At 36.6% G+C, this 23483-nt stretch overlaps 1 protein-coding gene across 28 annotated transcripts in view; it reads right to left on the bottom strand.

The window, feature by feature from the left end:
- Positions 1-23483, bottom strand: part of LOC107322457 (uncharacterized) — a 416365-nt gene that overhangs the window by 34379 nt on the left and 358503 nt on the right. For 18 of the 28 annotated variants that reach the window (XR_014938941.1, XR_014938924.1, XR_014938907.1 and 15 more), the window contains one exon: positions 21571-21630. Coding sequence is in view for 6 of the 28 variants with exons in the window: in XM_085527597.1 (XP_085383723.1) it covers positions 21571-21614 (44 nt within the window). In the remaining 22 variants the exon portion in view is untranslated. Of the gene's footprint in view, positions 1-8670; positions 8808-21103; positions 21245-21570; positions 21633-23483 lie in introns of those variants that run through there. The other 10 variants (XR_014938954.1, XR_014938969.1, XR_014938942.1 and 7 more) reach the window with 5 other exon arrangements.

Below are 23483 nucleotides of genomic sequence, written 5' to 3'. Positions count from 1 at the left end.
TAGTTAGAAAATTTATCTTATAGGAATTTCAGTACCAATAGGTGAGACATACGGAGTAAAGAAATGACCACAGCAGAAAGGGAAACAAATAAATACGATAGCACACACCTGCAGGTGGATATCTCCTATGGTTTACACTAACAGACATTGGACTGATTTTGGAATGGAAACATCAAGGTAGAATGCTTACCGGTTGGTTTAGCACTAGTTTCTCCTTTGCAGTATCTCCTAATTAGAAAGAATTATTCAATCAACAGTTTTTTAAAATTGCATTGTGATTTCTTCCAAAAGAGAGACGTAACAGCTCACGAGGGCACTTTTCTGCGATCCAAAATCACAGAACTACAGAATTGTGGGGGCTGGAAGGGACCTCCAGAGATCATCAAGTCCAACCCCCCTGCCAAAGCAGGACCTCTACAGGTGGATCTTGAATAAGTCCAGAAAGTAGAATCCACAACCACTCTGGGCAGTCTATTCCAGTGCTCCATCACCCTCACTGTGAAAAACTTCCTTCACATACTGGTGAAGAAAGTCTAAGGTGGGTTTGGGCTTGAATCAGCATATGAAAGATTACAGCCCTTCCTGTTGTTTTTGTTTGCTTTCCCTCCCCCATCCTGTATTTTAGGTGAACACAAGATATTGAAAATGTTGAATGAGCACAATGGATTATAAAGAGTGCTTAATTCATCTTGGTATTTTCACTGAGGGCTGTTTAAAAGAAAAGTGAAAATATTTCCCTAATTCTATAACATTTTCCCCTTCCTCAGTGCTGAATCACAGCAAATAATATTGAGCATTACAACTCTCTCTACACACTCTAAATGATTCCTATAACAGAACTGATTATTAGAAAAAGAAAAGAAACCAAAGGATTTATTATAGAATATGTAGTTTGTAAAATGTTTCAATATTTTTCCTTGAGCATTGTTTGCAAAGAATTTATCCATCCTGAATCGCAACACTGAAAAATACAGAATCCAGTCAGTGCAATAAGGAGATAGTCTTAAAGATTTGCAGAAATGGCTCTACGCTGTAAATTGTATTTCCTGGCCTATCTTGACTGAAATGGAGCCCAGGAGATTTCCAATTTCTCATGCAGTTTAGAGCATACAAAAATGACACAAGATTGTCAAAACAAATTGGAAAACTTTTCCTTCAAAACATCAGAGAAGGGCAATGGTTAATGCATTTTCACTCCCTCAGTACTTAAGGCAAATGGAGAAATACCATCTAAAGTAAAAGTCCTATTCTTATCTTTAGAATTTCTGTGGAGACTCAAAGTCTCACAAAGTGTTTGTGTCAAGGAAAAGATGTTTTATTCTGGCTACTACTCACAAACATTCAGCGCACACCTATGTTGCACCAGCATGTAATATTTTGCTGGATGTAGGAATTTATTATCATATTGTACCTAGGCAAAATTTTCCGGAGTAAGGCATGTAAAACTCCATACCATGTGCACTAAATGTTTTTTGAAGTAGCACAATTCAAATGACAGCAAATGATTATATCCTAGAAAACTAAAATTACTATCCTAATAATTTGTCATAAAATATCATCATTATGCTTTCCTTCTATCAAAGGGACACTGAAAACATTTGTAGGATAATGAGCCTTAATTAATTTACCTCATGGCTTATTTTTTCCTTTATTTATTTATATCTGTAATCCGTACCACTCAACATGGAAATATGTCTTTTTCATTGAACTATTTTGCATTTCAACACCATATTTTTGTTTCCCAAACAAAACCACCTTTATTCTGTAGCTGCTTCGTTATCACTTTTCTTATTCCTTCTAGAAACCAATCTACAACTATATATTCCCTTTTCTTAAAGCAGTAATGAGGGCAACACATTTTAAAGTTTTTAAATGACCTTATTTTAGAGACAGGTTTGAGCCTAGGGACAACATGACACTTTTGAAGATCAGTGTGAGTCTCAGAATATTTTTGGCTGCCTCTGTCTGCTGAATGGTAAGAAAAGCTTCTACAGGTCATTCCAAGACTGTCTATATTGCCTTAGGTTATAGGTTTCCTCAGTGATTTATACAATTATCTCTGTTATAAAAACACTGCTGATGTTCTTTAATTTATCAAGGCAACAAAGGACCTCCGCTATCCTCAAATGCTTTTGAGTGTAACAGTATCAAGAATATCTGTCTGCTAGTAACTAACAGTAATAGCTTTTTAGAGCCACAGAAATTCTTGTGTTGGAAGGGACTCTACAGGTCACCCACTTCCAACCACCTGTCAAAGGCAGGAACAACTCCCACTTTACCAGATTGCTCAAAGCAAAGCCAGCTTGGCCTTGAAAACCTCCAGATAATGGGCATCCACAGCTTCTCTAGACAGCCTGTTTCAGTATCACCCAAAGACTGTGTATCACACTGAGCTTGGGAAATACTGCCTCTAGAAAAAGGAACGTACGGGTCTTGTTACTGTAGTGGCAGATATAGGACAAAGGCCAGTCTTTGGTAACCACTGGCTTTTCCTTAATTTCTGCTTCACAGCAGTAATAGAAGAAAGACCTTTAACTGTAGCAAAAATTCATGAGTTTGATCGGAGTGTGAAATTTTGACCAAATTAAAAATAAATGCTAACAATAATTATTGAAAAGCCATGCTCCATAAATAGAATAATCTTTAAAGTTTTAATTTGTTCAGGTCTGCAGTGGCTACTTTTCTAATCAAACTAAAACTTTTCCTGATGCAATCACACACAAAAAATTGAGTCTCTATTACATTTATTTCCACTCGTTCCCTGTAAGTACGAGTTACCTAACAAAACATCCTACTTAGATTGCATGATGACTCTTTTGAATTAATAAAAACCCAAAAACATGCAAGATCACAAAATTTGGTCTTAAAGGAAAAAAAAAATTACACTGTTACATCATCAACTTATGTGGATAAAACTTTGGGGCACCAATTCCTTATCTTTAAAGCAGCCGCTAAACAAGAGGGAAGAATTAATAAATCCTTGCATTAAGTTCATGTTCTAAATTCCCACCAAGTGCAACTCTTACAATTATTAATGAACTGTTAATAAAAATAATCACCTGTGATATTTAATAACTTTGAAGTGTATTATTCCAGTTTTTCTGAACACTAATTTATAAACTAAGTTAATATAAGACATTCTTTTTTACCCCTTACATTCAGTTTTTATTCTGGTGTTTTGTGGAACTGAACCTAGATTAATTTCAGGAGGACTCTGTGACATTCAGACAATGTACAATACAATGTCACAGTTCCTAAAAGATGCTACCAAGCTTCCTGAAAAGAAATTCAAAAGGTGCTATTGTGAGAGTTATTTATTTATTTTTATTCCACAATGCCTCTACAGCTTTTCAATTACCTCTAAAATCACATGCTCCATATCGCGTTTTCAGAAGAAAATACACACATTATATGTGAACATATTTACATCTGTCAACATACATCATAAAGTTAGAAAGACATAAATAGTTTTAGCTGCTGTAGTTCAGAAAACACTTTATGATGCTCATACTTTGTTTCTCAATATCTTTCTCTTTTCTCACAGTTCTAAGATCCTGCATGTTTTCAAACCCCTGTTAATGCAATTAATTTGTGTAAAACTGTTTAATGACAGAATACAGAGACCCAGCAAGACTCATCTTGGAGATAAGGGTGATAACAGTACAGTTATAAATTCCAACAGGGAATTCTCTAATGTATAAACCACCCTTGCAGATGATCAGTTATTGCAATAATAATGTAAGCATCATGTTATGCAAGACAGGTTAGCAGAATTTCTCAGACAAGCAAAACACCACAAATGAAAAAAGAGAACTTACTCAAATGTTGCCTATAATTTCTTCGCTAATATCTCTGTCTCTAGAGACAGATGATCTAGATATACCCAAAGGAATCCCCTACAGCCAAGTTTCAATATGCTTTTTTTTCACTAGAAGGAAAATTTCAGTAAACAACATCAAGCGGTAGTAGGCTCATAAATATCCACAGTGGAAGGACTAAGAGACACAGGAGATTGTTGCATGCGTGAAAATATCATTCCTTTCATTGATTAATGGGAACACTTTTGCTTACATGCACATAATCCACAACAACAACACACCCATGGAAAGATTAAACTACCCTAAACAGATGAAAATAGTCTAAATTAAGCATAATTCTTCATTATAACAGAATAAATAGTAAGACAATGTTGCATTCAGAATGTTAAAAGAAAGAGGTAATATTTCATCTTCAAGGCTTTATATATACTATTTTATTTTCAAACATTGGACCTAATTTTGTTCTTTTCCTTTAAACACATTGCTGACAAAGCATCTCAAGGCCTGCAAGAAAATCTTCCCACCCTCTCCACCTCCCTCATCTGGAGTTTCTTCCTAAACTTTATTACATATAGAAAGGAGAGCACATTATAAATACTGCATGCCAGATGGTCTGGGGGACCTTGCTGTAGCTTCAGTTTTTACAAAAGAACTATTTAGAATCATAGGATCATAGAATTACTCAGATTGGAAAAGGCCTCAAAGACCATTGAGTCCAACCTGAGCCTAACCATAGTACCCTAACTCTAACAACCCTCTGCTAAATCATATCTCTGAGCATCACATCCAAACAGCTCATAAACACACCCAGGGATGGTGACTCAACCACCTCCCTGGGGAGCCTATTCCAGTGTTTAACTACCCTTTCTGTAATGAAGTGTTTACTAACGTCCAGCCTAAACTTACGTTGGCACAACTTGAGGCCATTTCCCCTCGTCTTGTCACCTGTCATGAGTGACAAGAGACCTGCCCGGCTTTCACAGTAATCACTTGTAGAAGAAGTTTTAGAAGATTTTAAAAGATAAACAAAGGAAACCAGGAAGTAACCAGCCAACATGACCTATGGAAAGCAGTATCTGATCTGGTTGTAAAGACTTCAGAAGACTCCTAATGATCTTCAGAAGTAGAACAAAAAAAAAAAAAAAAAAAAAAGCAGATTTCAGTTTGAGTAAAGATATATTTATTGAAGAAGTTGTACAGACATCTTAATCTTCAAAGCCATTAAAGATCCTCACAACTTGCCAACAAGCAACTAAAGGTAGCTATAATTTGCACCTCAGTCTTTACAAAGGGAACAGTGGACAGAAGCATCTGTTGCCATCAGCCAAATGGCAGACAAAAATCAAGAAATGAAGCAGTGAAGCAAGGGCAGACATCCTTAAAAATAGTTGGTTGCATATAAGAAAGATGGCTCATTGGTCCCAGGAGGGGATCAGTATATAAAAATACATGTAAATATTGCCTCTACTTCTCACCTTCTGAGGGAAGAGCTTGTGGGATTTTATTTGATGTGATTAATAAACAGACATTATCTATTATGTTCATACGCTACGTTATCATATCTTCTTATAAGACATGATTACTACAAGGTCAATTAAGTAATGATGAAAAGACAGTTTGTTCCTTCACTCAAACAACTCAGCTCAATCACAAATATCTTAATGGTAGTTCAGCATCACAGAACTAGGGATCAAACAAATTAATGCCCTCTGGATAACAGATTAAGTTCTGTCTCTGCAGTTACCACTTCTTTTTTTATCATAATAAAAATATTTCTATGAGGACCAGCAATGTATTAAAAGGACTTTTTTCTTAAAAGATGTGAAGAATAGCAAGTTGACATTGAATTGTAAAGCTACCATGAACTTAAATAAATAAAATCCTGATATCTCCAGTTAGCTCTTCAGAAAAATTCTCAATTGTTTTAAATGAAGAAGGATTGTCTGCATAGTTCAGAAGAGTTCTACACCTGAAAAGGAATCACTTTAAACCATGAATGTGGGTACATATATGAAGATGTGAATAGAAGACAACAATAAGAATGAAGCAAAAAATTCTTAAAGAATCAGAAATTTCAGTTCTTTTAAAAACCATTATTTCACAAAGACAATAACAAAGGAAAACATTAAAAAGAGTATTGTTTGGGGTATTTTATTATTATTATTTTATGGTTTATTTTAAGCTCTTCACTTTTCTGCAGCTGGATACCTTCAATTCCTGCTCAGTCTTAGAACTGCACTTATTTCTCGCATTATTTCTTGCATACCGAGCAAGCAAGCCTCAGATTTTTTTGCCCATTATTCTTGCTTTTGCAAGGAACTGAGTGCCATTTAAGTGCAGCGGACCTGTTGAAATGCTAAATGAACATCTCACTCTGAGCCAAACTCTGTCCTTAGCAACAGTTTATAACTTCACTTTATTATTTTAATGAGTGATGGAAATAGTAGGAATGCTCAGCAGTGTTGCAATAATACAGCTACATGGCTCATTCAAATGAAATGGTGTTAGATACAAAGGATTCATTAAAATACCATTTGTGCCAGATTTACCCTTAAAAAACAAAGTAATTCAAAACTAAAGCTGAGTTTCAACACATCACTTGTGCCTGCATAGTACAGATAATATGACCTTCTACTTCAGCCCACTGAGGAACAGACAGCATATAAATTTAAAGAACTAGACTGGATTTGGTCAGTAAAGAAAAACAATTTGTTCTTCCATCGGGATCTTATTTTTTTCAGAACAAATGCTATTTTCTTAGATACTTAACTTTTGCTTATACTATATCTTGATCAAAATCTTAAGTCCAGAATTCGCCATTCTAACAGTTAGATGGGGATTTTTCCATAGCCACGCCTAAGAGAAATGCTCATTTCCATCAGAGGATTGAACATGCCTTATGAAAGATGATCATTATTTAGCTTAGTAACAAAACAAATACACAAATGAAAAGTGGCCCAGAAACAATCTTACAGAGTCAGCAACATTTGGAACTTTCCACCTCATTCAGTGGATGGGGAGGGATGGAGTAGACCTTTTCCTATTACCAAATGAACATGCCTCAGTCACATTCAAAACAGCCCCCAGAATGCTTTTCCCTAGTTTTAGCCCTTCATTTTGCATATCCTGATTGCCTGAATCAAAGTCCAGCAAGAAAAACAGCTATAGTAGTTCTATCAGAATGCTCATCAATGTAGCATTTGTTCAGCTGTCAATAACACATTGAACAATGTGATGTAAGCCTGCCTGCTTATTCTCCACTCTCAAGAGAGAGTACTATAAACTTGAATCTCTGGGGAGTAGGAAAGGGAGTCCTCGATATTTATTTATTTATTTTTTTAGACAAACATTCATTCATTAACATTTATGTCAGAAAAGGCACAGTTGATTAAAATTAAACACACTTGGCTTTTGAATCCAAAGTGGAGAGGGGAGGTTTACAGTCCATTAGGAGATCACATAGACACTACAGCTTTGGACAAGCCCTCTGGAAAAACCTAGCTCCAGCTGTGCATATCATCATATATAAATACACACCAAATGTAAAGTGTGTGTACATTTGATTAATCAGAACCGTGTCATTCTCTTCCATTTGTTATTTTTCCTTTGCAGTATTAGCTGTAAGGAAGGTGCCCCTTGAGATACTTGGTGTTACTGAGCACATTTCAAGATGTTTCTTTTGAATGCATTCAGAACACATTAACAATATATAGATATTGACTTTACATTTCAATCAAAATCACAATTTATTGACCCTTGAGGTAAATACAAATCTCAGCCTTGACTCAATCAATATTTACCACTCAGTTCAACACATCTTGATGATTATCTCAAGATAATTCAGTAGATACTTGATATTCAGGAAAGTTTATTACACTATTGTAACTATACACAATTTTTGTGGACTATCCTTTCTCTTTTAAGATAGAGAATTTTTAAGTGATTTTTTTTTTTTGATAAATAATGTTAACCTAGATTTAGCTTTTCTTATTTATCATAAATAAATACACATGCATAATGAGTTCCTCAGACCATCTAGTAAGCATGGGCAATGCAGAGCTCCGCACCAGTAGGTTTTGCTTGGTAATGAATTCAACAGCACTCCAAGGACAAATTACAAGTATCATCCTAAAAAGAAATATGCATTAAAAATGACTAAGATTCCTTATTTTCTGAAATATATTTGAAATAAATAGAGGAAATATTGCAGTAGTACATCATACATCTAATAATTAAAAATGGCAAAAGCATGTTGTATAATTCCAAAAATCTGCAGAACATTCTACCTGAAAAAAAAAAAAAAGGTTTTGTAATTTTGCTATCAGTATTCCACATCATAACATCATGTAAAGTATGGATAATTTTACCAAATGTGCAGCTCACAGAAGAAGACTACATATCCCAGAGAACATCACGGTCAGGGATAAGTCACAGGACAAGGACACTATATAATCTCATTAGATCAATCAGCTATTACTTCTGTATTACTCAAGAAGATTAATCCAGATATCCTATTTTAGACAAAATCTTTTGAGATTTTGCACTAGCAGTAACAGACATAAAAGACTAATTTCAAGGAGCAGAGCATAAGAAACAGATAAGAAAGCTGCACTGCCTTTATACCACACTGAATTATTTCCAGCCACTATGCAGGAATTGAGAGGAACCACTAATAAGGCTTGGCTGACCTGTTTCATCCTCTGAATTTTAAATTATTAAAATCTCACAGTAAAGACAATAATAACCAAAAGGTGGCCAACATTTGAAATAAGGCATGAACATCTCAGCTATGTATTTATTCCAGCTAATCCCAATTCACTTTTCACAGTATTTACTCCTGGATTATGTGCTTCTGCCAGAGTAATGTCAAATGGCTGTAGGAGACATCAAGCAGGGCACTATATTTTTAACAAGAAAGCTCCTTAGAAGCTACTGACAACAAAGACAGACTTTCAGTCCTCTGACCTTCAACATACTGTGTAAGTTGCTCTACAAAGAGAATAAATATAAAAATTAAAGGTCAGAAAACAAATTATTACTAGGAATTAAGATTAAAAACAATTATTTTGTTGTCAAAATTTGGAAAGACATTCTTCTGTTTTTTTCCTTGTTAATGATCTACCAGGCAAACTTTATGGAGCTGTCAGTAATTATATATCAGTTTGTATATATAGTTAAGTTACCAAACACACTGCCATTTTATTCTTCTGCTTTAAGATGATTTTACAAATTGAGGGTTAAATCAAGTCAATGGATTCATTTTTTTAGCAGAGAAGATACAGTAAAGAATATTATGATCATCAATTACCACAATCAAAATAATCCATCTAGAAAACTACTAAGGAGATACGAAGTGCAAATAAACACAAAATTGAACCTTTCAGAGGATCCCCCTAAAAGAGTGGCTCTTAGTATAAATACCATACATTGTTGTATAGTGCAAGAGTTAATTTGGTTGTAAAGAAATATTTCTAAAGATCTGGTGATTCTGAGTAATTACAGAAGATCACAAAGAAGCTTATTTAAAAATTTATTGAGTACATGAGATGTAGGAATTAAAATTTTTCTGCATACTGTTAGGACAGGCAAGAGTGTTTGGGATTTGGGAGAGTGCTGTTTCTTTATTAAAAATATAATTCCTCAAATCCACTAATTGCAAGATGGGACATGGCCACTGGAAATTGAAACTAGAGCAGCCTGGAAACTGTAGCTCCCTCTGTCTCTGCAAGGTAAAGCAGGGCACCTAAGAGCCTGACTGCAGGATATATATAAGCATTTGATATTCAGTAGTAGCTTAATTAACTTGGATTGTTAGTGGCTCAAGCACCTGCACAATTTATTACATGATGCAGGGTACTGCATGACGGTGCCTATGCACCTTCTCATAGTACATAACATGCAGTTCACTGCTACTGACAAAGAGATATCAAATGCCTTACCTTCTTTAGAGCTGGGAAATAACTAGATCTGGCCAATGAACACTTAAGATCTCAAAAAAAATAGGCAGTTATCAAAATGAACCTCAGTGAACTGGAATGACTCTGAAACAATGCAAACTCTCCTTGGTCAACTTGTTTGACCAAGAATGTTTTCTGTGTTAAAATGATTGCAAACAGCATCTATTGGAGAAGGCTTCTGTCCTTAAAATCTAAATAATGACATATTCAGCTAGTCTTAGTGGTAAAAAGTAGTGAAAGATTAAACTAAACAAATTATCACTGCATTTCTGATACTATCCCAGATCTTCAACCACTCAAATTACTGTTCTCTGAGACAGTAAGAAACAGTTGAAGAAAAAAATATATATATATTTTGCCTCAGAGTTTCACCTACTGTTTCCGGAAGGAATAGAGGAATACACTGTGCTACAGTGGACCAGAAGAAATAGCTTTGTCATTTGACCATCAGGGGAATTCTAAGTAGAAATAGGCCTACACACCTAAGTTTAGCTGTCTGATTGGCATTACTGCAATTCTACTTCTACTAGGTTGAAAAGAAGAATTGATTTCTGTACATGACAGAACATGAGAGTTATTTTAATATTATTGCATCTGGAACACTACTTTCATCCATAAAGGGCTAAAGAAACTTCTATGCTTTCTTAGTTTCAAGTAGTTTAGTTTCCAGTGCCTCAAGAGTGCTTTATTTGAAACCAAAAGATAGAAGAGCTTTGTACAGTCCTCTCCTGCCCTTTTTGAGTCACTCCCTGTTTCAAAGGGGACAGTAGAATCTGAAAAACAAAGAAACATTTCCTGGAAGATGGTGTACAGGCTAACTTCATGTAAGCAATTTATTTTCATGCCTCATTATGCCTGTTCTGTTCGAGAGGAGACCTGAAATATTCTAGAGAGAGCATACCCATCCATAGCTGCTGGTAACTCAACAGAGGAGACTCCTACAAAGGATGTGAAAAAATAGGGACTATATCCATATCTGCCATCATTCTCTCATCTCCCTTTCACTCCAGATAGCCAAGAGATTCCTATATCTTAATGCACACTATCACTTTTTTTTTGCCAGTATGCAGTTATTTTTATCAAAAAATTGCTCAGACAAAAGCATCAAGTACATATTCCCAGTTCCAAATTAAGGGGTGGCAGGCCCCATTCACCATTGGGCTGCTCAGCCAGCTTAGAGCCACACACTTTGCTCGAGTATCATGGTGTGCTGAAACCAGGGCCCTGCATGTGGCTGAAAACAGGCTGTTACATTAACATCCAATCCTGCTCTCCCAGGAATCTGCATTAACTTTGCCAATTACTTCAATAGGAACCAGAATAATGCCTCTGTGAATAAATCAGGGAAGAAAATCAATTTGGTTCTAAGTTGAATCCATAGGCCCTTTTGTACTTTATATGGCCCTTCTTTGGAGAAACGGCAACAAAGCTGCTGAGAGTTTGAAACCTCAGTGAACAAGACCCTCTGGGCTCACTAAGAAAAGCTCACATATTCACTGCCGCTCACTTGTTAGGCTCAGGATAAAAAAAGCATACCAGAACACTGCCAATAGTTGTCTATTTATATTTGGAAATCCAATAGTTTTATTTGAACACAAGATCATTCAGGGGGAAAGTTTGCAAGTCCAAAATGAAGATGCTAGAGCTATTGAACATGGAGTTATATTTAATTTTTTCTTCCTCACTTATTCATATTTCTCCTTTTGATTTACTTTAATTAAGCTCTCTTTAGGCTTACAAGTCTGAAGGGGCTTTCTCACTCCCTCCCCCTCCCCCCCCCTTTTTCTTTTTTTTTGCTGTAGGAATAGAAATTGCTCTCCAGGCAGGCTTTTCCAAATGCTCACAGCTTTGCTCTTTGCTTAAATAAAAGGCTTTAGAAAGGCAGTAGTGTAGGATGGTTCACCATAGATTTGAGATTTCTCTATCTATCATTCCTACAGTGCTCCAATTTGCAGGGTTTTTCAGTCAAAACCTCAGTTGCTATTTTCATCCAGGCATAGATGTCAAGATAAGGGGAGTTCACTTTGGAACTTGATACTTGAGTCATACTCATCATCAATGAAGTAAGGGAGGGGGAGTTGTCTCATCCTCACTTTGTTGTTAACAGAGACTGTTACAGCACTAACTGAATTTCTCTTTATATATATTTTTAAAATCTAGGGCGTGATCTTGTTTCACTCTTTAAGTTAATGTCACACTCTCTGCTTCTAAATTTATTTTTAAGCTTAAGTTGTTCAAAGGGCACTTTCAGTGAAATGGAATGGAAGCTAAATAGGTGTTGCTCTGTAAAGTGATATATTCCCTAAGACTGTTTCCAGTGGGTATTATAAAAACTCAGCAAGCAAACTCTCAGGAGGCATAACTAGGTAATGCATCAACAAAGACACATAAAAACCAGAGGCAGCTGGGCTATTATTAAGAAATGAAGCAGAAGCCATTGAATGTATGGGGTGTGAGCTAGAGGAAAAAATCAATTTGGTTAAATAAAAGAACACCAGCATCTGCATATAAAATGGAAAGCAAGAACAACTGCTAAAGAAAAAGAAAAAGCTTTTGTACAAAGAGATATAGTATTTTCTCTCCTGGCTGCACCCAGATGCACGGAACAAAGTCTACACCTAAAGGGTACTTCAAAGGAGAAATTTTCAGTCATAGTTTCATCTTTGCTGAAAGTAACAGGAGTTTTGGAGTCTGGGCACCTTAGAGGTGGTGTGAGCTCTAGAGCTGTATTGATATCCACATGGGGGCACAGTTGTACTTGCATGGAGTCCCACAGAGCTGAGTAGCTCAATAGCCCTTCCTCAAAACAATCAAAGAAGATCAGAGTCTTCACCTAGTTGCCTTAGCACAGAATTCGGCATCCATCTTTGTCATATTTTGTCACTCCTAAGTTCATATTCCCACCATCAACAAGCTTTGCTTTTTCCCTAAGCTGGTCCTGTTTCTATGGTACCATGGAATGGAAGCAGGAGACCAGGAATTGAGAGACTAGCTGCTCCCACTTTGTGGTTTCAATGCATTAAAAAAAAAGTAAGCTTCACTTCTCATTCATTTACTAGTCTCCAACAGAACCATTTTCTGCAGAACATACTGTATAGTGTGGAAGTGATGTCAGCATTACATTGCTGAATATTAAATTCTTAATATTCATGTGAATATAAAATTAATTTGACTTGAACTGTGTAAATATGTTTGAAGCTCATGATCATTTTGTACTAAGAACACTGAATTCATATCTGGGTACTTCAGTACTAAAGAAAAAGTCACAAAACAACAATTAAAAAAAAAACACGCTAATTAGAAAGAATTACAACCATGAAAATTCAAGTATCTAACTCTACAAATAATTTTTCAGTCTTGATGTTCCACATTCAAGTCTGCTGGAGATTAGAAAAGTTCAGAAGAAAGCAACAGGAGATGAAGAGAAAGAGCTAAGTATTGCACAGAAGACACGAGAGAACAAGAAAATAATAAGTATTTTTATTGGATTTCTTCTTCTGGGCTGACTTTGTACTAATATTATTAAAAGCAGGGCTTGGCCCTCAGCCTCCTAGTTATGGTAACACCATTGCCCATTCAAATCCTTCAATAGAAATACTTTCTGGAATTCAACAGCCAAACATTCTCTCTCTTCAGCCCACGGCAGAGGCATCATCAGGAGAAGCACCTGCTCTTTGCTTCTCACTTCCTCAGTCAAAGGACAGAGGTTCTTTTGCACTTATTAAAGGCTCCTCAGGCCAGACACAACCTGTACAATACACTCAGCTGGCACTTGATCCAGGATCATGGCAAAGCAACCATCTCCTTCTGACTAATTTCTCCCTGTCATATGGAAAAGGATCAGCTCAGCCTCATCTTGCAAGCTAACATCTTAGATTTAACACTAGGTAGACTTATTTCAAAGAGTATTCCACTAGTTTTGTGCATTTCATCTTTCATTGCCTATAATTTTTTTCTTCTTGTATTTAATGACTTTATCTTAGTCAGACTAATTAAAAACAAATAAACAAACACACCAAGAAAGGCAACATAAAACCATGTATACAAAGCCAGGTATATAGTTTTACGGTAAGGCCTAGGATAGGAGAAATATCTGGTTTTCAGGCCACATTGTTACTCCGCACCAGAAATCATCTTTTTCCATGAAACCATAAAACCTACAATAAACTGCCTAGAATCAACCCTCATCCTTCCCCAGAGCTCTGCTCTTTATTAGATAGTTTTACTGTTTTTTCCTGCAGATTATTGTCTCTTTCCTGACTTCTTTTAACCATAGCCGTAGCCATTTAGAACTGCTGCTTTTAACATGCTGCAATAGATGGAAGGGTGATTAGGGGCTCCATTAAGCCTGTATATGCTTCAGGTATATGAGATATATGCTCATTTCTCACCATGGCCCAGATCATAGGCAGCTACTGATCAAATTATTGTCTTTGTGTTAAATTGTAGAATAAGGATATATGCAACTCTGTAAATTAATGTGACATAAAAGTCCCAGGCTAAGTTGATTTTCTTACTTAGCAGTTCAGCAAAGGGATGTGTTTCCAAAAGGGTGCATGTGGTGTAAATTTGCAAGCCAGTAAGTACTTGATGGAGGAAAAAAAAAAAAAGAAGGAAAATCAGCAGGAGGGACAGTACAGAGGTTTTTGGAAAAAAAAAAAAAAAAACCACAAAAAAAACCCAAACATGCTGTACATCCAAGGAACATCGAGATACTGACTGCTGGAAGAATGAAAAAACCATCCAACTTCTATTTGTCTGCAATAATCCTAATTTTACCCAGAGTAATTTAAAATGTTTATCTCCAGACAAGACAAAGGCTACAGGAAGGAATGCTGCTGAAATAGGAACAGAATAGAAACTTTTTCTAAGATTTTATTATTATTTTTTAGAGTATCATAGGGGCCCCATCCAGTTTCCTCTGAAATCATTAGGATACTTGCCATAGATTTTTAGATGGGACATTAGGAAATAACTTCCCTTGAGAAAAAAAAAATAATAATAATAATTTAAAAAAAAAAAGAAGTACATTTTTCCACCAATTTAGGACTCCTACAATTATGCAAGTGAAAACAAAATTCTGTTGCCAGCACTTGTCCTAACTCAGATACTGTAGAGTAACAACAGCAAAAAACTACCAAACACTGAGTAAGCTGGTTTTCACATTTTTGGGGCAGCGTTTGTTATACATGCAGACATGAAGATTTAGAAACAAAAGGATTGTTTTGTTCACCAAGTCTCTTAAACATTAGTACAGTCTCTGCTCACCCCAAAGCCCCACACAGCCAGCACCACAGCCTTCATTTGCATTGAGGACACACAATGGAAAGGGCTTCACAAAATCAACAGTTATGTTCTGCAGCTGAGCATCTGACATCACCTGATTGCGCTTCAGTTTGTAAGAGGAGCGTCTCAGCTGTCCTGTAGTTCAGCTAAAGCAGAAAGGACTGGGGTGAGCTAAGCAAGAGCACGGTTAGCCTTCAGTCCCTACCCCACCTCTGAAAAAGCCCCTGCTCATTGAGGCCTCAGCACTACAAGTACTGCCTGTCTGGCTTTATCTACTGCCAGCCCTTGCCTTCAGCTGAGAAGCTCACCTTGAGAAAGGCCCTGGCTGAGTCTGCGTGGAGCAACGTGATCTAAGTAGAGTATCAGCATCATCGCCTTCAGGCCATTCCTTTAAATGTCAGTGTAAGAATCAGATAACTACTAGGTAGAATAAAACTGCTTCCAAATATACATATTTTCATGTTAGCTTTTCATTTCCTCTGTGAATTTTTGAGATTAATAATGATGTTGGTACAGTATATGTGTTCTCTATTACTTCCAGAAACACGCTTGCAGTAATAATCTTAAAAAGCCAAACAAACAAACATAAAATTCCAAAAACAACAAAGAAAAGTAAGTGAACCACTGGAACTGATAATGTACATAATGTTTCAATGAGAAAAAAAAATATATAGAATTACTCCCATTCTCAATTTTAAGTATTATTTTTAGCAAGATTGAAGTGTCTCAGAAAGATGCCTAACTAACACTGACACAATCTTCAGCTTTCTGAATTTAAGCAGGCTCTGTCTCACGCTGGTATAATCATAGAATCACAAAGGTTGGAAAAGACCTCCAAGATCATCCAGTCCAACCATCCACCTACCACTGATATTTCCCCACTAAACCATGCTCCTTAGTACCACATCTAAATGTTTCTTAACAACTCCAAGAACAGCGACCCAGTCACCTCCCTGGGCAGTCCTTTCCAGCACCTGACCATCATAATGTTGTTGAACTTAATATAAAAAGGAAACAATACCAGAAAATGTCTCTGAAAACTCATACCATCTCCCTTCTTTGTCTTTTTCTTCTCTGCCACAATTGTATCTCCTCATTCAGAATAAATAACACTATGTACACCTGTACTGTAATGATGCTTAACTTTAAAATATATATATTTATTTCCCACAAACAGACCATGAATTAAAATTAATGCCATTTTAATGTAAGAGATGCCTCTGTCTGCAAATAAATCATTTAAATGAAACAAAAGACATACGTATGTTTTAAGATTCACTTTTCCTTGTAAGATGGAAAAAAATAACACACAGAGGACTGTAACTTACACCTAATCATGGTAAACTTTCATACCACATCATACAGCCTGTCTCAAGACACCTACAAGAAAACTTGAGATTGCCTACATATGCCACAACCTAATTTCATTTTTCTTGATTGAAGTGTAAGAGAAAAAAACTCTTACACTTACAAACTGAAAGTCGTTGAAGTCCACCCTTTTGAAAGCATTCAAGCAGACTTTTTTTTATTTTTTCCCTTCTTCTTTTTCTCTCTCTCTCTTTTTTTTTTTTTTTTCCCCCATGGGCTTGTCTACACAAGAAAGGTAATGGGAAGGTATATAATTCACAGAAAGTTGCAGTTCAGTAACTGCTGCATATTTAATACTAGGCTGCAACCATGGCCACGCAAACAGCCAGCTCTCTTCTGCAGTGAAAATAATTGCTTCCTTATTTGTGTGGATTTCCTTGATATTAAGCATTACACAGCCATGCTCCATGTTCCACTTCTACCTGCTAGCCCATGAGCATTGCAGAATCTCACCTGCAAGGCACTGGAAGGAACGACAACAAACAAAGCACATATTTACCAGCTCCCCTGATTCTCCTTCTGCCACCCCATGAGCCACCTCCTCCTCCCATATTAGCAATACTCCTACTGAGACCAGTCAGCCAAGTGGAAGCACTGCTGCATACCACATTTGTTGTCACCAGCAAAAGGGCACCAGAGGTTTATTTGGTACTTTACCTTTGCGAAGGCCTGACCCAGCAGAATGACATCAAGTCCCATTACAGAACATTGAGTAACCCACTTGCAGCCACACTGGGGCACAAAGCATGCACTTCTGGAGGAAGATTCCTGGGGACATCTTCTCCCAGAGCTCAGCTGGACAGCTGTGGTTGGTTAGCTAACCCACCCTGATCAGCAACACTTGTCAAAAAACAAGGACTAATCATTAGCCAGAGCAGGTGAAGCTGAGAATAATCAATGTGGGTTATTGATAACACCAGTATCAGTCCCATTCATGGTACTACTGAACAGGTGAGAAAATCTGACCAGTTAAACAAAAAAGTGGGGAATTCAGATACATCCTATCAATGTATGCCTTTCTAAACTAACAACTAGGCTAGAAAACAGAAATATGTTTCTAATTTCTGATCTCGGAGAATGGAGGACAGTTGTGCAAAGAAGAGGATTGTAGATACTATTTCGTGCGCTGGTGTAATTTGGAAAGCCATTTTTCGGTGCATGCTCATTCCCAGAGAAGACCTTCTTTGTAAAAACATATCTATTTTATCAATGGCCCATCCCCATTACATTAATAAGCTACCAGTTAATAACAGCTAGGGTGGCATTTTGAGGTTAATACAGCCATATGCCTTTGAATGAGTAAGAAACATCCTGTACTCTCATTACTGATGTTCCAGCACTTCTGGGAAGAACCTGTCCTAAGTATGCAGGACAATCTTTTTGTAAATCTTATTTTGAGTGAATGACTAAGATATGGAAATTATCCTAATTATTCTGGGGTAAGGTACTACCAGACACTATCCTGACTGACAGTGACTTTTATTAGGCAACTGAGTATTCAACAGAATGGTTTAAACATCACCACAGCAAATGAGGGATCATACTGTGAAGAAGTAAGTAAAGCCACTGCTCTTTCACAACTAGGTTAGTGCTTTCTAAGCAGTGTCTCCACCTGGTGTTTTAAGTGCATGTTATATATTGCATAAGATCTGAGGAAAGCATGAGAAAGCTCTCTGGTGGATGGAAGGCATGAGTTCAGTCAGGTTTACAAAGATACAAGCAGTCAACCCTCTCCAAAATGATATTTATTAGGGACACGTCTAGCTCTTGCTAGATACTTGTTCTACTTGCTAGATAAGGACTGGACTTTAAATAAAATAAACCAATATCTGGAAATATGTGTTTTTTTCTTGTACCTTGTATAATTTTCATGCATATTTCAAGGCCAGTCAAGACATGAATATTTCAAGGCTATTTTCTCAGAATACCTCTCAGAATAATCTCAGGAACATTTCTTGTTGCTGTTTTGGTAAGAATATTTTCTCCTTACTATGTTTTTAAAGGTTTCTCCATTGAACCAGGAGGAAAACTGGTATAAGCTGACATGCAACTGTACTGTACAGAAGACCTAATATGAAAATATTATAATTGTAAATCTGATACATTTTTTCAAAAGTGTGAAGAGCTTCAACAATTTTTATATTTAAAATATTTATATATGCAGAAGTACAAATACATAACCTGAATTTGAACTGGGAAGAGTGCTGTGTAACAGTTTATCAAACAAATCTGTGGAAAATAGGAAATGCTAAGTCTGAAACACTACAGCCACACATATCAGTTTCTATACTTCAGATCTTGTCCATTCAGATGTAGATACCAGGGAAAATAGCTCAGCAATAGGTACCAGTAATCCATTGCTTTATTTTCAGACACAAAGCCAGTATGGTTGTGTTCTCAGGTGTTTAAACCTGAGCTAGCCTGCTGTTTTTATTCTGTACCTGTGCACTGTACAATACAGACATCTGAAGTTAGTGAGATGGATCCCAACTGCTCTGCCTCATCTCCTGTATACCTAAGGATTCGTTGCCTTTGACTCTTCAGGTGGTCCCAGGAAGTCTGAGAAAATAGTGATTACTACACAATAACATTTGTGTTGATAAATGGCTGTAGTATTGGGTTGTAGGAGAGGCAGGACCAATTGGCAGCTACATCTGCACTTCTGCAAGTATATTTTTTTAGCAGAGGAAATGAGAACAGGAAGCAAAGTTTCAGAAAGTTTTAGAAAGACCAGAGTGAGCACAGTACAGTATGTATTATGTCATTCAGTAGAATGGTCCTACCTGACATTTTACATGAGTGGAAGGGCAAAACTCCTTGTTTTGGTATGGATGACAAGGCATCTATGCTTGGTTCAGTTTGGCTTTAATAAATTGCATTCCTTGCCTTTCCATTTTATACCTCTTGCAGACATGCACAAAGTTCACTGTGAAGTAAATGCAGTTTTGAAGCGATCACAGACATATGTCATGCTGATATGTATTTTCACAAAGTTATTCCACAAAATATTTTTTCTTGCTTGAGTTCATTACCTAAGGATAATACTAAGTTATGTTTAAGGGCAAAAGCAGAAATACCTTTGTACTGCTGTAATGATCTGATCTACATGTGATTAAATGCTCCAGGAAATACTTTGCACGTTGCCTCAGTGACACTTAAAAATACATTTCATAACATGCCATAATATCTACAGACCCTAAAAAGGTGGGGTTTTTTGTTTTTTTTTTTTCCTTTCTCCTTTATAAACATTATTGTTCAATCCTCTTAAGCTCCTACTGTCTGCTCAAGCTTTTGTTGCCACGCTTTCGCATTGCTTCTCACTCTCTGAGCTGTAATACAGGCCATCCACATTCAGCGTTCTGCTCTTATACAAACTGCTGCCATACACTGGTGTTAAAATATCAAATGCCATCCAGTTTTTCTTACTACTAGAAACAAACATGGGCTGTACTAGAGATATAGGGGAAGCCTTCCTCTGCATTGCCTCCTTGCAAACTAAATTCTCAGATTCTTCATCTAATGATAATGGCCAGCCTGAGTGTGATGGCCAACATCACGGTCATATGATCATATAGGTGCACTTATCCACACTCAGTCATGTGACAGATGTTTCTGCCAAAGTTTCCCAAGCTTTCATCTCCCCAGAATTAGGATAGTCTAGAGAAATTCAAGGTTCCCAAGTTATTTCTAACATTAATGTACCTGAAACTACCTAGAAATAGCCTGATCTTGGTTCAATTCAGAGAGACAGTAGATGGCTATAAAGAAGACTTACTGTCCTACTGGGAGATAAACTAGTGTGTGACATTAGTTTAGGGATGTCAGAATACTAGATAGTATAGATAATACATCCATTTTGTTCTAATTAGTTTATTCCATACTTTTGTTTCAAGTGTAGCAAACTGCATCTTGTCAGATATATTGTAGTACAAATTGTATCTTGGCAATATTTTGGTAAATTTTTATTACTCAGAATCAACTTCTTTCCACTATCCCTTAGATAAGCCTTCCACATTTTGTTGAAGAAATGAAAATATAACAATCCTTCAGAAAGGACGAAAGTCCAGACAGCATCCTCCTAGTTTTCACAAAACCAGACTAGTTATTTGTAAAATGGAGTAAGTTTTTCCTCCTGAACAGAAAGAATTTGCCAGTTAATTGATTCAATAATAGCTGCATGTTTAAGTTGTTTGCAAAATCTAAATGAAAAGTTAGTGTGGTTCTCAACAGCATTCTCTGCACCTTTCTCCCTCTCACCTTTTGCTGCTCATGGTAGCCAGCAGTTCTGACTGCACACAACTTCTTTTCAAAAGCCTAGCATCTCAACAAATTAAACCAAGAACATGAATTCTTTCTTTGTGATTGTTAGAAATAAATGGATGGGTTATCAGCTGACATAAATCAACCTGATTACACTGAAGTCCAAGGAAAGTAAACAATAAGCTACAGTACCAAACTAAATTCACAGAAGCACAAGTTATCCACAGGCTTACTTCAGTAAGGTATGACTATGTAGGCACAAATCAGTATTGAGTCAATAAGAAAATACACCATTTGTTCATATTTATTTTCCCTTGATTCCAACTTGCATTTGCTAAATGTTACTTAAGTACTGAAGAAATAATATAGGAAAAATGATTTATGAGCAGGTCCAGAAAGACCTGGTTCACTCACTTATGTTATTTACAAAAGCAAGGCCCTAAGAATGCCTCAAATAATGCTCCCAGGATTTTGAGTTCCAGCAGATTTCTATTCTTGAGGTGAAGTTCACAGGTTTCACTTTGGCAGTGGTGTGTTTCAAGCTATCTGCAGTCTCTAAGAAGTAACAATAAAATCAATTGGATTATTTATTTATTATGTGATAGCATAACTATTTTGTGCTTTTATGAGATTCTAAAATCTTGAAGTCCAAGATCTTACACTGTATGGGGGCCTACACCATTTGGGTTTTAAGGCTTATTTGATCAGTGTCTTGTGCTAGGACTATTGACTAGAGGTAGAAAGTTCCCAAGAGGTACCCTAGTTACCCCTCAGCATTCAGAAAGGGTCATCTACCCTGTAATGAGATGCCTTCACAAATGGAGGGTCCTTAAACCAGCTGTTGGCGGTGTTTCATTTTCTTTCCGTATAAAAAATCTTACCTAATGTTTTGACTTTGTGGATCCATACTGAAAATGAAATCCATTATGTCTTGCTCATACCTGTCATGAAGAGATGGAACATATCAATCATTTCTTCCATGCATTAGATATAAACATAGTTGAAGATTAATCTCATGCTTCCCTATCAGCCTCCACCTTTTAAACTAAATATTTTCACCCTGCAAAGCAAGTTATCCATACTTCTTTGTTGTTGTTGTTTATATTCCAGACTCTCTTAAATGGTCTGGATAAGAGTCTAACACAGAATACCATATTTCAGTTGTGGCCTTTCCAGCTCTTTAAGATGCATAAAACGTATAAACCAAACATCTGCTGATGCCTCCTAGAACATTTTTTCCTTCTTTGCAGCATCACAATGCTATTTACTTTTGTTTTCTACCGCAATGGCGGTGAGATTACCAAAATTAGACAAATTATGAAAAAACATACTGCAGAGAAGATAATTGCATTACCATTTATTTCTGTTTCAGAACCACGCTGACTAGGAGATGTAGGACATGTAGGTGGTTGCCTTCTACTCATGTGGTGGACATTCTTTGTGCCTTCAAGCAGGTAACTTAAACCTTTTCCTTTGCAGCTCTTCTGTCTATATGATGAGGATGACAGTGCTGTGTCCTTTTTAATGTTCATTACTCGTATAAAAGAAAGTGCTTTAAGTGCCAAGACATAATTCCTATTTTGTCATTCATTTACTTTCCCTGGGCAGGGTAAAGACCAGAAAAGTAAGAGATAAAGAAACTATAAAGAAAATAATGTACATGAAAACCTAAAGAGCTGCAGGGTCGGTTGTTCTGCTGTTAGAGCAAACCAAAGATGAACAGAATGCCTTTAATTCTTACTTCATTTCACCAGCTGTCCCATGCAAGCTCTAATTGCTCAAAAGAAATAAGCACATTAGGAGAAGTTCATTACTGGGAAAAAAAGACCAAAACCACACATGTCATATAGTTTCACTGTTATCATACTCCCAGTAAAATCTTGATTTCTTGTTAAAGTAGTTTGGTACCATTTTTCTTAAGCTTATTTTTGCCATAAACCTGAGTCAAGTGCAGGTTTTGATCTAGATCTAGATCACAGAAGGTAGGCTGTTATCTCAGGAAACAATGAGCAGCGCATGCAGTTACAGTAATTCTACAGAAGAAAGCAGAACAGTTTAAGAATTTTAACTTTAATCCAGTAAACTTTTCCCAAGAAACCACATGAATAGTAATGAGAAAAAGCCTACAGTCCTTAGTCAGCTACACATATTTTATGACTCACCATGACAGAACATGTAGAAAGGTAAAAGAAACAAGATTATTGAAGAACCTTGAAAACATTCATCTTTTAATATAACTCACTCAAAATATTTCATAGAATCACAGAATTGTAGATGTTGGAAAGGACTTCTTAAAATCATTTTATCCACCCCGAGCAGGTTCCCTCCCTCACAGGAAAGGATCCAGGCAAGTTTTGAATATCTCCAGAGAAGGAGACTCCATAACATCTCTGCACAACCTGTTCCAGTGCTCTGGCACCCTCAAAGTAAATAATTTCTTTCTCATGTTCAGATGAGAAAGAAATTCAAGTGTTCCATGCTTATTGTCCCTTGTTTTACCATTGGGCACCACTGAAGAGCCCCATCCACTCGACTACTACACATGATATATTTACAAGTACTGATTAAATCCCCACTCAATTTTCTCTTCTCTAGGCTGAACAGTCACAGATCTCTCAGTCTTTCCTCATAAGGGAGATATTCCATCTCCTTAATCATCTTTGGAGCCCTCCACTGGACTCTGTTCAGAAGTTCTCTATTTTTCTTTTGGAGTTCGACTTGCAGATTCTTCTGCATCCTTTTCAACTCAAGATATTCTGTGATGCTATGATTTGTCTTGACCTTAGGAGCCCAG

Source organism: Coturnix japonica, chromosome 1 (assembly GCF_054131305.1).
Source record: "Coturnix japonica strain WE chromosome 1, WE-NBRP24, whole genome shotgun sequence".
Classification (NCBI taxonomy): Eukaryota; Metazoa; Chordata; class Aves; order Galliformes; family Phasianidae; genus Coturnix; species Coturnix japonica.
Note: the sequence above shows the minus strand (reverse complement) of the source record. Positions and strands in the feature narration are given on the sequence as shown.